This window comes from Monodelphis domestica, chromosome 4 (assembly GCF_027887165.1).
Source record: "Monodelphis domestica isolate mMonDom1 chromosome 4, mMonDom1.pri, whole genome shotgun sequence".
NCBI classification, from domain to species: Eukaryota; Metazoa; Chordata; class Mammalia; order Didelphimorphia; family Didelphidae; genus Monodelphis; species Monodelphis domestica.
In genome coordinates, this window is record NC_077230.1 from 265,251,320 (window position 1) to 265,265,218 (window position 13,899).

The 13,899-nt window shown below is 37.5% G+C and overlaps 1 protein-coding gene across 3 annotated transcripts in view; it reads left to right on the top strand.

The window, feature by feature from the left end:
• The window catches only part of MRE11 (MRE11 homolog, double strand break repair nuclease), a 73,282-nt gene that overhangs the window by 54,365 nt on the left and 5,018 nt on the right, over positions 1 to 13,899 (top strand). For all 3 annotated transcript variants that reach the window (XM_007494997.3, XM_001368368.5, XM_007494998.2), the window contains 3 exons: positions 7,657 to 7,715; positions 9,409 to 9,476; positions 13,158 to 13,233. In XM_007494997.3, the coding sequence (XP_007495059.1) occupies positions 7,657 to 7,715; positions 9,409 to 9,476; positions 13,158 to 13,233 (203 nt within the window). The remainder of the gene's footprint in view (positions 1 to 7,656; positions 7,716 to 9,408; positions 9,477 to 13,157; positions 13,234 to 13,899) is intronic.

Genomic DNA, 13,899 nt, shown 5'->3' on the forward strand with positions numbered 1-13,899 from the left:
TTGAAGTTTAGTAGATGAAGACATTGAGGCCCAGAGAAGTTAAATGATTTTCTTTATGTCCTGAGAATAATAAGTGGCAGAGCTTAGTTTCATAAATAGCACCTTTTACTCCATATTTAGCATTCTTTCTACTGCACCACACTAGCTCTTTCATAATAGGAAAAATCAGAATATATATTTTAGGATAAGTACTGCTATTGCAAAAGTGATTATATTCTGTATTATGGCTTACATCTCACCAGTGGTATGAAGGTTAATATTGAAATCCAGATGCATAGTTATTGCAAAGCTCACTTGTTTCTATCATCTGCTTTCTTTGCTCTAAAGGCATCTTATTGTTTGATATCTTCATGCTGGCATTCAGTTGTAATTTTATCTCTGTCACTTTCTTTTTTTTTTAATTTTATAATATTTTATTCGATCATTTCCAAGCATTATTCATTAAAGACATAGATCATTTTCTTTTCCTCCCCCCACTCCTCATAGTCGACACGTGATTCCACTGGGTATCACATGTGTTTTTGATTCTAACCCATTGTCATGTTGTTAGTATTTGCATTAAAGTGTTCGTTTAGAGTCTCTCCTCTGTCATGTCCCCTCAACTGCTATAGTCAGGCAGTTGCTTTTCCTCGGTGTTTCTACTCCCACATTTTGTCCTCTGCTTATGAATAGTGCTTTTTCTCCTAGATCCCTGCAGATTGTTCAGGGACATTACACTGCCACTAATGGAGAAGTCCATTAAGTTCGATTATACCACAGTGTATTAGTCTCTGTGTACAATGTTCTCCTGGTTCTGCTCCTCTTGCTCTGCATGACTTCCTGGAGGTTGTTCCAGTCTCCATGGAATTCCTCCACTTTATTATTCCTTTTTGCACAATTGTATTCCATCACCAACATATACCACAATTTGTTCAGCCATTCCCCAATTGATGGGCATTCCCTCGTTTTCCAATTTTTGGCCACCACAAAGAGCGCAGCTATGAATATTCTTGTACAAGTCTTTTTCTCCATTATCTCTTTGGGGTACAGACCCAGCAGTGCTATGGCTGGGTCAAAGGGTAGACATTCTTTTATCACCCTTTGGGCATAGTTCCAAATTGCCCTCCAGAATGGTTGGATCAGTTCACAACTCCACCAGCAATGAATTAATGTCCCTACTTTGCCACATCCCCTCCAGCATTCATTACTTTCCTTTGCTATCATGTTAGCCAATCTGCTAGGTGTGAGGTGATACCTCAGAGTTGTTTTGATTTGCATCTCTCTGATTACAAGAGATTTAGAACACTTCTTCATGTGCGATAGCTTTGAATTCTTTATCTGAAAACTGCCTATCGATGTCCCTTGCCCATTTATCAATTGAAGAATGGCTTGGTTTTTTTGTACAATTGATTTAGCCCTTTATAAATTTGAGTAATTAAACCTTTGTCAGAGGTTTCTACGAAGATTTTTTCCCAATTTGTTGTTTCCCTTCTGATTTTAGTTATATTGGTTTTGTTTGTACAAAAGCTTTTTAATTTGATGTAGTCAAAATTATTTATTTTACATTTTGTGATTCTTTCTGTCTTGCTTGGTTTTAAAGTCTTTCCCCTCCCAAAGGTCTGACATGTATACTATTCTGTGTTTACCCAATTTACTTATAGTTTCCTTCTTTATGATTAAGTAATTCACCCATTTTGAATTTATCTTGGTGTAGGGTGTGAGGTGTTGATCAATTCCTAATCTCTCCCACACTGTCTTCCAATTTTCCCAGCAGTTTTTATCGAATAGTGGATTTTTGTCCCAAAAGCTGGGATCTTTGGGTTTATCATATACTGTCTTGCTGAGGTCGCTTGCCCCCAGTCTATTCCACTGATCCTCCTTTCTGTCTCTTAGCCAGTACCAAATTGTTTTGATGACTGCTGCTTTGTAATATAGTTTGAGGTCTGGGACTGCAAGGCCCCCCTCATTTGTGTTTTTTTTTCATTATTTCCCTGGATATCCTTGATCTTTTGTTATTCTAAATGAACTTTGTTATGGTTTTTTCTAAATCTGTAAAGAAATTTTTTGGGAGTTCAATGGGTATGGCACTAAATAGATAAATAAGTTTGGGTAGGATGGTCATTTTTATTATATTGGCTCGTCCTATCCATGAGCAGTTAATGTTTTTCCAATTGCTCAAGTCTAGTTTTAGTTGTGTGGAGAGTGTTTTGTAGTTGTGTTCATATAGTTCCTGTGTTTGTCTCGGGAGATAGATTCCTAGGTGTTTTATTTTGTCTAAGGTGATTTTGAATGGGATTTCTCTTTCTAGTTTTTGCTGCTGAGCTGTGTTGGAGATATGTAGAAATGCTGATGACTTATGTGGGTTTATTTTGTATCCTGCAACTTTGCTAAAGTTGTTGATTATTTCAATTAGCTTTTTGGTTGAATCTCTAGGATTCTTTAAGTAGACCATCATGCCATCTGCAAAGAGTGATAACTTGGTCTCCTCCTTGCTTATTTTGATGCCTTCAATTTCTTTTTCTTCTCTATTTGCTATTGCTAGTGTTTCTAGTACAATGTCAAATAGTAAAGGTGAAAATGGGCATCCTTGTTTCACTACTGATCTTATTGGGAATGCATCTAGTTTATCCCCATTGCAGATGATATTAGCTGATGGTTTTAGATAGATACTATTTATTATTTTTAGGAACGACCCTTCTATTCCTATGCTTTCTAGTGTTTTTAATAGGAATGGGTGTTGTATTTTATCAAAGCTTTTTCTGCATCTATTGAGATAATCATGTGGTTCTTGTTGGTTTGCTTGTTGATGTGGTCAATTATGTGGATGGTTTTCCTAATATTGAACCAGCCCTGCATCCCTGGTATAAATCCTATTTGATCATGGTGAATGACCCTTCTGATCACTTGCTAGAGTCTTTTTGCTAGTATCCTATTTAAGATTTTTGCATCTATATTCATTAGGGAGATTGGTCTATAGTTTTCTTTCTCTGTTTTTGACCTGCCTGGTTTTGGAGTCAGTACCGTGTTTGTGTCATAAAAGGAGTTTGGTAGAACTCCCTCTTTGCTTATTATGTCAAATAGTTTGTATAGTATTGGGATTAACTGTTCTCTGAATGTTTGATAGAATTCACTGGTGAATCCATCAGGCCCTGGGGATTTTTTCTTAGGAAGTTCTTTGATGGCTTGTTGGATTTCATTTTCTGATATGGAATTATTTAAGAATTCTATTTCTTCTTCTGTTAGTCTAGGCAGTTTATATTTTTGTATATATTCATCCATATCACCTAAATTGATGTATTTATTGCCATATAATTGGGTAAAGTAATTTTTAATGATTGCCTTAATTTCCTCTTCATTGGAGGTGATGTCCTCCTTTTCATCTTTGATGCTGTTAGTTTGCTTTTCTTCTTTCCTTTTTTTAATTAGATTGACCAGTACTTTGTCTATTTTGTTTATTTTTTCAAAGTACCAGCTTCTTGTCTTATTTATTAAATCAATAGTTCTATCACTTTCGATTTTATTAATTTCTCCCTTAATTTTTAGGAGTTCTAGTTTGGTTTTCTGCTGGGGGGGTTTAATTTGATCGCTTTCGAGGTTTTTTATTTGCATTTCCAATTGATTGATCTCTGCTCTCCCTTGTTGTTAATATATGCACTCAGGGATATGAATTTACCTCTGATTACTGCTTTGGCTGCATCCCAAAAGGTTTGAAAGGATGTCTTGCCATTGTCATTTTCCTCGATGAAATTATTAATTGTTTCTATGATTTCTTCTCTAAACGATTTTGGAGTATCATATTGTTTAATTTCCAATTAGTTTTTGATTTGGTTTTCCATGTACCATTACTGATCATTATCTTAATTGCCTTGTGATCTGAAAAGGCTGCATTTATTATTTCTGCTTTTCTGCATTTGTGTGCCATGTTTCTGTGACCTAATGTATGGTCAGTCTTTGTGAATGTGCCATGTGGTGCTGAGAAGAAGGTGTATTCCTTTTTATCCCTGTTTATTTTTCTCCATATGTCTATTAATTCTAATTTTTCTATGATTTCATTCACTTCTTTTACCTCTTTCTTATTTATTTTTTGATTTGATTTATCTAAATTTGATAATGGTTGGTTCAAGTCTCCCACTAATATGGTTTTACTGTCTATTTCTTCCTTCAATTCTCCTAGTTTCTCCATTAGAAATTTGGGTGCTATATTATTTGGTGCATACATGTTGATTTAGTGATATTTCCTCATTATCTAAAGTCCCTTTTAACAAAATGTAATTACCTTCCCTATCCCTTTTGATCAGGTCTATTTTTGCTTTGGCTTTATCGGATATCATGATTGCCACTCCTGCCTTCTTTCTGTCAGTTGAGGCCCAGAAGGTCTTACTCCATCCCTTAATTCTGACCTTGTGGGTGTCTACCCGCCTCATGTGTGTTTCTTGAAGACAACATGTGGTAGGGTTTTGGATTCTAATCCATTCTGCTATTCATCTACGTTTTATGGGTGAGTTCATCCCATTCACGTTCAAAGTTATGACTGTCACTTGTGGACTCCCTGGCATTTTGATATCCTTCCCTAATTCTAACCTTTCTTCTTCAGTTCTACCTTTTAGTCCAGTGATTTGCTTTAAATAAGTCCCCCTTGTCCCCTCCCTTGATATGTTTCCCTTTCTAGTCCCTCACTTTTTGTTCCCTCCCCCTCCCCCCTCTTCTTCCCTCCCTTTTTTGTGTTCCCTTCCCCCTACCCCCCTTGGTTTTCCCTTCTCCCTTCCCTTGTTGGGTAAGATAGAATTCAAGATCCCAATGGATCTGGATGTTCTTCCCTCTCAGAGTTGATTTCCCTGAGAGTAAGGTTTAAGTAAGAACTCTCTTCCTCTCCTCCTTATAAGAGTTTTCTTCCCCTCCCCTTCCCGTGTGAATCTTTGTGTGAGAAAGATTATTCTATTTGGTCTTTCTTTTCCCCCTATTTACACATTACATTTTCCCCACATGTTAATATAAATAGAGTTTGAGTAAAAGAAAAAGATAACATTTTTCTCCTTTTCCCTTTCCTTCATATTTACCTTTTCAGGTATTCCATGCTCTTTGTTTTTTGATATCGAACTTTCCAAGGAGCTCTGGTCTTTTCATTGCAAAAACTTGGAAATCTTCTATTTTGTTGAATGCCCATACTTTTCCTTGGAAGTATATAGTCAGTTTTGATGGTTAGCTGATTCTTGGTTGAAGGCCCAGCTCTCTTGCCTTTCTGAAAATCATGTTCCATACCTTACGGTCATTCAGAGTGAAACTTGCAAGGTCTTGTGTGACCCTGATTGGCATTCATTTATATCTAAATTGTCTTTTTCTGGCTTCTTATAAGATTTTTTCTTTTGCTTGAAAGCTTTGGAATTTGGCAATTACATTCCTGGGAGTTGTCTTTTGGGGATTTAGTGTAGAGAGGGTGTTCTGTGAACTCTTTCAGTGCCTGTATTGCCCTCTTGTTCTAGGATTTCTGGGCAATTTTCTTTGATTATATCTTGTATTACGATGTCGAGTTTGCTGTTTATTTCTGGCTTTTCTGGTAGTCCAATTATTCTTAAATTGTCTCTTCTCCCTCTATTTTCCAAGTCTATGACCTTGTCAGTGAGATATTTTATGTTCTCTTCTAATTTCTTGGTCTTTTGGCTTTGCTTTATTAATTCTTGCTCGTTGTCTTCGAGTTGCCTAATTCTGACCTTTAACGCCTGGTTTTCCTTTTCACTTTGGTCAAACTGGTTTTGTAGATGCGTGAATTTCTTTTGCATTATTTCCCACTTTTCCTCCCAGAAGGCTTCCATCTTTTTGATCCTTTCCGATTCAAATTCTTCATGAGTTTGTGGAGAGTTTCCATTTCCTTTGGAAGGTTTTGGAGCATTTGCTTGTGTTTCCTCTTCTATCTCCTCTGTATTTTTGTATTTTTGCTCCATAAAATGTGACCAAAGTCGCCCCCTTCTTCTTGTTTTTCTTGGAGTTTTGAGGCTTTTGTGCTTCTGTGGAGTTTGCCATCTCTATCTGAGTGGGGAGGTCTAGCTTTTCTTATCTCTGTCTGGTGTTCAGAGGTTTTAGCCCTAGGAAAATTGTCTGTTCTCCTCAGCTGTTCTGTCTTCCTGGGGAGGCCAGGAATTGCTGGTGTTTCAATGTTACTGTCCTCCTCAGTTCCCTCCCAATGCTTCTCCGTTGCCTTACTTCCACGCTCTGAGCCTGGCTCGGCACTCTCCGAGGGGTGTTTTAATGCCTTTGCTGGCCAGAAGAGCCTGCACTCTGAGGGGGAAGGGGCCTAGGCTTCCCAGAGCTCCAAGGGCTCCTGATAGGATTAGCTTTCACTGGGTTGAACTGAGTATGCCCTGGGGCAGGGACCTTCCGTGAGACTCAGATGGAAGGATCCAGCCAGGGGGTTACAGGCTCCCCCCTGTCTCTCTCTGTTTCCCTGTTGTTTGTGTTGGGTGCCCCCTCGACTGAGTCGGGTTGTTTTCAGGAAGCGGCCTTCAGAATAGCCGGCCCTGAGGCTCTGAGGTTCCCTCCGCTGCTTCGGACTCAGAGCTCTGGGTTGGGGGGGATGGGTCCTGGGATCTTCCTTCTGCCTACCCCTTAGGTCCAAGTGATCTCGGGTTCTGGCTTTTGGGGGGGGGGCGTACCTTTTGATCCAGGTTCAGGAGGAGGATTCCCGGGGTCTATGCTGTTGTTCGTTTTGAATTTCGGTGCCTTAGGAGCATATAGTTTGAGTTCGGTAGGGAAGGGTTTCCGGAGAGCTGAACTTTAGCTTTTTCTAAGCCGCCATCTTGACTGGAAGTCTTCTATCTCTGTCACTTTCTTCCATGTTTTCTTCCTTGTTATTGATTCTTTTTCTCTAGTTTCATAGTTTTCCTATGAAAAAGCTGCCTTTTCATAATGTCATCAATCAGTCAGAACATGTTTCCTTCTGCCTTTTAAACCAATCAAACACAGCATGTCAGCATATCATGTAGAACTTGCTCTTGGCAATGTTTTTACACAGTGTTTAAGGGGCTTCCTCATACCATCAATGACAGTTGTTCCCCTTGCATTTTACCATTCCTTCTCATCCTCATCCCAATCCGCTGGAGAGTTTTGAACTGAGTTTTCCAGAAAGAAGTAAAGGATTCTGTCAAGCAGAGTCAAGGAAGAAATGTATTCCAGGTAAAATAGCCAGTGCTAAGTTATGAAGGCAGAAAATAGTGTACAAGATGTCAGAGGTCACTTTGACTAGACAGATTGTAGAGTATGAGAAATGGTATAATGTATAATGAGACTAGGTTGGAACCAAGTTATGAAAGCTTTAAAAAACAGGAGAGTTAATATTTTATCATAAGGCAATGGGGGGCCACTGGAGCTTTCTAGGTCATCATATTTATGCAAAGAAGACATTTTTCTGTTGGGCCATATTTTTTAATATTTTCCAGAAAAAGCTATGTTAAGTTGATGAAGAGGGGAATATATGTCCAAAATTGTGGATTGATTGCACATGAGAACATCAGCTAGGAATCTCTTCAGATTAAAGGATAAATTCAGAAGCAAATGATTATGAAATTAGTTATAATGGGTACTTGCAAACAAGGCTTGGAAAATCACCAAGCATAGAATCATGCAAAATTGGTTTTGTTATTTTAAGAAAAAACATACATTTGTGTTTCATCTTTTTTATTTTAGCCTTTAAGTCTGCACGACAACAACCTACCCGTAACACCACTAGTAAGAATTACTCAGAGGTAAGAAATGTTACCTTTTTTTGTTTTTTTTAAAGTTTATGTACTCTGAATTGTGATCAATAAATCTCAGCCCTGCAAGTGGATGAAAAAACTAACAGTGACTATAACAAAAATATATGCCTCTTGTGCTTTTTATATTGCCTGCTTGGTTGTTATTAAGTAACAGTATTCTGTCTTTATGTGTATTGTTTACATATTATGTATTTAGTGTAAAACAAGCTTATGATCATCCTTCCTTTATAAAGCATGAAACTCAACATAAATAAGCTGGACCAGTGAAGGTATTATAGGAATTTGGAGAGTTTAACTAGAAAGGTATATTTCTTTTATAAATGGGAACACTGATTTCCTTATACAAATGTGGTATCTTCTGAGATTTTAAAAATTATGTTAGTAATAGTAATGTATTAATACCCAATTCATACTTTCAGCCTGTGTCTTTTATAGTTACTAATATGTATTTGTAAAAATGGTAGCTTAGATTTATGTAGTGCATGGTATTTACAAAGTAAATCCCAACCCTTATAAGTGTAGGTGGTGTTAAATATTTTATTGATAAAGAAATGGAAACTCAGAGATTAATCATCTTGCTCCAAGTGACAGAGCTGGGACTTGAATTAAGAGCTAGCATTTATATGATGGAAGAGGCCTAAATTAGGAGTCCGAAGAACTAGTGGTTAGTCCTGGCTCTTATGCCTACCATATGACCTTGTATCATGTTTTCTACTCTGGAAAATGAAATGACTGAATAAGATCATTGACATGGCCTCTTTCTGCCCCAAGTTCTGATACTGTGATTCTTATTCCAAGTCCCTTCCTTTTTCTGTCATACTAAGTTGCCTCCTGTTGGCCAGGGCTAGAATGCAGTCTGTAACCATCTGTTAACAAACTAATAGGCCCTTGTAGAGACTCAGTCTCCAAACTTGCTTCGTTAGCACCAAGTTTTACCTGTTGGAGGTAGCTGACCATAATTTGCTGTTTCTAACGAGTCTGCCAGATATATTGAAGAGTGAATGGGTCCTAGAATTAAGACATGGTTAAAGTTTTGCTTCATCTACACTAGCTTTGGGGCTTTGGCTACATCTCAACTTCCCAATACCCCAGGCATCGCTTCTAAACTGTATTAATAGAGGGAGTTTCCATAAAGAGAATTCTTTACATCAATGAAATATCACAGGTCTGTAGCTCTGACAAGGTTTTTGTGAATCTTCCTATATACCCACCCCAATGATGTATTTTTAGAAATTTATGTGAGCACATAAACCTGAGCAGGTTGTATAAATGATCCCTTTGAGGTCAGAGTGGGTAGTAGTGTGGGTGACTATTTTTGAATATTAGAAGGACATCGGAGGAAGATCAAACGTAAGATAATTCTTTTTTTTTTTAAACCCTTACCTTCCATCTTGGAGTCTAGGCAATGGGGGTCAAGTGACTTGCCCAGGGTCACACAGCTGGGAAGTGTCTGAGGTCAGATTTGAACCTAGGACCTCCCATCTCTAGGCCTGGCTCTCAATCCACTGAGCTACCCAGCTGCCCCCCCCCCCCCCCCCCCCCCGGTAAGATAATTCTTATGAGCATCATGCTGCTGACATGATAGCTCTCTACTAGTGGCTCATAAGCAGTATGTTTTTATTTAGGAAAAAAATGTAAAATTCAATAATGTAGTTATTTGAGTCTGTTTTCCCTACTCTAGATTATTGAAGATGATGATTCTGACATGGATGATGACTTTTTTCCCACCACTTCCAAAGTAGATCAAAAGTAAGTGTTATGACTTTTTTGAATAAGAGATATTTGAAAACCTAAAAAAATATATAAATTTTCATCTGTATCTTTCCCCTGACATAAAGAAGATCTTGGCATTTAGATTATTCTAATTATCATCTGGAGACATAAGTAGTAAAAATAGATTCTAATGCCATTTCAATTATGCAAACACATGGTGATAGAAGATTACTAGATGCTGCTGATTCTATCTCTTACCTACCTCCTGCATCTGCCCTTGCTCTTTTCCCTAAACCATTAGCATATTAATTCAGTTATTTCATTAACAAACATTTATAAACACTTTATACTAAACTCGGAGTCTGTAAGGAAAGACAAAATATGATTTCCTGTCCTCAAAGAGCTCACATTTGAATAGGGGAGACAGTATGAAAATATTTATGCATGGTCTAAATGTAAGGTAACCTCCGAGGAAAGAGACTAGTAATGGGGGAGGTAATAACCAATAACCCTTTGTTAAGTTATTCTTGTTTGTAAGGCTATATCTTTTGCTTTTTTGAGGCAGCAGGTAGTGTGGTGAATATTGCACTGGGTTTGGAGTCAGGAAGACTTGAGTTCCAATCCAGTCTTCTACATTTACTAGTTATTTTACCCCAGGCAGTTCACTTAACTTCTATTGGCCTCAGTTTCCTAGCTATAAAAACTGAGGATAATAACAGTCCTGATCTTGCAGGGTTGTTGTGAGGATTAAGAGATAATCTTTAGCCTAACATGGTGCCCGGTCCATTATAGGAGCTATATAAATGCTTATTCTCTCTCCCTCCTCACCATTTTTGGGGAATATTTTATTCTAAGATCCCATAATTTATAGCAGAAGCTTTCAGGTCTTGTATGGTTCTACATATAGCTCTTTTGTACTTGAATTCCTTACTGAATGTTGGTAATATTTTTTCTTAGTTATGGAAGACCTGGATTTTGACAAGGACATTCATTAGGATTTTTCCTTTTTCATTTCTTTTCAGGAGATGATCAGTGGGTTCTTTCTATCTTTACTTTCTGATTCTAATAGAGCTGGGCAGTTTTAATTTATGATGTCTTGAAATTTCCTTTCCAGGATTTTTTAAAAATCATTTAGGTTTTTAGGGAGTTTAATGATATTTAAATATCTTCACTTTATCCTATTTTCTAGTTTAATTGTTTTTGCTTTCAGATATCTTTGCTCTCAGATATCCTTTTGCTGATAAGAAATCTTATATTTTCTTCTATTCTTTCAATGTTTTGATTTTTTTCTGGTACTTCTTACTATCTTTTTGAATTATTGATTTCTATTTTCTTTTCTAGTTTTTAAATAATCTACAAGTTATTTATTTTCTCTCCAATTCTTACTCTAAAACCTTTCATTTTTTTCCCCTCTTGTTTTTCTTCTAGATATTCATATAGTCTTTTTTGGGAAATCTCTTTTTTCCTTTCAGTGTCTACAGTTGTTAAAAGAGTTAACTTGCAGCGTCTTTTGGGGGATCTCCAAATATGCAATACTTTTTTTTTCTTTGCTGGCCAGTGTTTCTTTGATTTACTTAATGCCTTCATTTTAAATTCCTAAATTGGTGCTTTGCACTAGTGCCAGTTTCTATCTCTGCTGTGCTTCAGGAGGGATGGTCCACCCTGCTTGATCTCTCTAGGTTCTTGGAGTTCCTATACTGACCTACTTGGATCTTTGAGATTCAGAGCACTGGATCTTCATATTCCTCTGTATTTATCAGGACATAATGTTAGGGACTTTCAGAGGTCCTAGGCCTGATTATAGTGATGCTGCACCCATACTGGTATCTGTTGTTCACTGTGTGTCCTGCAGTGGACTTGCAAGCACCCTAGGAATTTTTCAGGAAGCTCTTAGCTCTTAAGGAATTCTTTTGGCTGTACATACCTTCTGACTCTTCTCTGTGCTAGTGTTAGCTTTTCTGGTGAACCTCTTACTTTATTATTGCCTGTGGTATGCGGCTTAATTTTTGTGCAGTTCTGGAGTGAAAGAAGTCACTTGCTTTAGTTTCTCGCTATATTTCTTGATCATTCTGTCTGATGGGGAATTTTAGCTATTCTTGGAGTACATCTGGAAGAGCTGAACAACTTCTGTTTAGACGCAAAGTCCCAAAAATCTTACCAGGAAGGCATATTATTAAATTAGAAACCTTTTAATAAACTATTAATTTTGAAATGTTGATCCATATCACTAAAGGTTTTTGTGTATTTTTAAAAGATCTTTAATGTTATTAGTATATGCATTTCTTTGACCAACACATATTTGAACCCCTTAGTCTTAAAGATGCTAAGAATATCTGAAACTATCAAAGAGAAGTAACTTATATTCATTGGATTTTAACTGCCATTAGGCATCTGTTTTTCGTTTTAGTCACTCATTATTTTTTCTTACAGTCTCCATTAGAGAAATACAAATATTATGAATTGGGGATGAAGGATAGTTTGCATAATTTTTACTGGTTGGGACAAAGGTTTAGAGGTTATATAGAAGCTCTTTACAACAAGACTGAAATAAATATTGTGACTGACAGCTTTTAGTAGTAGTAGAGTAGTATGCTCCTTGGAAGGAAACAATTTGTTCTGTGTTTGAAGGTACAATTTGTCTGATGATTCTGCAAACAGTTTAAATTAGTTAAACTGATAGATTAGGAAAATTGAGTAAGAGTAATGATGGGAGAGAAGAAAAAAAATTAATTACCTGTACTATCAGAAAAGGAAATAGCTTTCAAATATAAACCATTGACACTTATGCTATTGTATTTGAGCCAAGGACATTCTCCAATTTCCTAGAAACCTGACTCTTTAATTAATCTCTTTGCCACTGGGAAATTTTCCTAGCATTAGGGATTAAGGAGTTATCAGTTCCATTAAGCCTGAGGAAATTAGGTAGGAATTCTTTCAGACTTTCCAATGCCAAAAAATATCATGCAGTTTAAAAAGTCTGCTTCACTCATTCTGCATGTCATCCAGATTTCAAATGATCTGAGCAGAGCTCATATAGTGTAAATTTCAAAACTACTCCACCCTATTCAGACCATTCTTTAGAAGATAGTCACTATTGTGATGTGGTATATGGGCAGAATGGAGCATAGGCTAGTTGACTATACGCCCGCCACACCCAGAGAATCCTACATGAAGCAATATTGTTTAGATAAAGCTAGGGTAATTGGCTCAGAGTACTTCACATTTGTCAGTCTTCCCTTTCCTAATTAAAATAAAATAAAATCAAAACCCTTACCTTTGGACTTCGAATCTATTGGTTCTCAAGTGGAAAGGTGGTAAGGTCTGGGCATTGGGAGTTAAGTTACTTGCCTAGGGGTCACACAGCTAGAAAGTATTTGAGGTCACATTTGAATTCAGGAACTTCTATCACTAGGCCTAATTCTCATCCACTGTGCCACCTAACTGCTCCCAACTACTTGCTTTCTTATTCTAGGTCCATTCCACTGTGACTTTTAAAGCTCAACTCAGATGCCATCTCCTTGAGTCCTGTCCTGATTCCCCAACCAGTAGTCCCCCATTCTCATAAGTTTTTATTTATTTCGATTAATTTTATATGTGCATCCCTCCCTCATAGAACATAAGTTGTAAATGTAAGATAATAATAATATAACTACTCAACTGTTTTGGGAGATTTCTCAATGAATTCTCTTGATGATTCCATGTCTTCTACTGCTTAAGGTTCTCAAGCATTTCATCTAGTCGAAAAAGTTCCCAGAGCCAGATAGCTAAAGGAGTTGATTTTGAATCAGATGAGGTAAGTTAACATTGTTGTTACAGCTTTGATTATAACTATACAATTAATAAATACCAATACAGTTCAGTAGGTCATTACTAAAAGAAATGACCAACTAACTTTCTTATTCCATTGGATTATTATTATTCATTATTATTATTATCATTATATATTTATATATATAATATCATATATTATCATTTTTCATGATGTTTATAGGTAAACAGTATCTCTCCCTCCCTCCCTCCCTCCCTTCCTTCCTCCCTTCCTCCCTCCCTCCCTTCCTCCCTTCCTCCCTCCCTCCCTCCCTCCCTTCCTTCCTTCCTTCCTTCCTTCCTTCCTTCCTTCCTTCCTTCCTTCCTTCCTTCCTTCCTTCCTTCCTTCCTTCCTTCCTTCCTTCCTTCCTTCCTTCCTTCCTTCCTTCCTTCCTTCCTTCCTTCCTTCCTTCCTTCCTTCCTTCCTTCCTTCCTTCCTTCCTTCCTTCCTTCCTTCCTTCCTTCCTTCCTTCCTTCCTTCCTTCCTTCCTTCCTTCCTTCCTTCCTCCCTCCCTCCCTCCCTCCCTCCCTCCCTCCCTCCCTCCCTCCCTCCCTCCCTCCCTCCCTCCCTCCCTCCCTCCCTCCATCATCTCACTGACAAAAGCACTATCTCCTTCCTTCCTTCCTTCCTTCCTTCCTTCCTTCCTTCCTT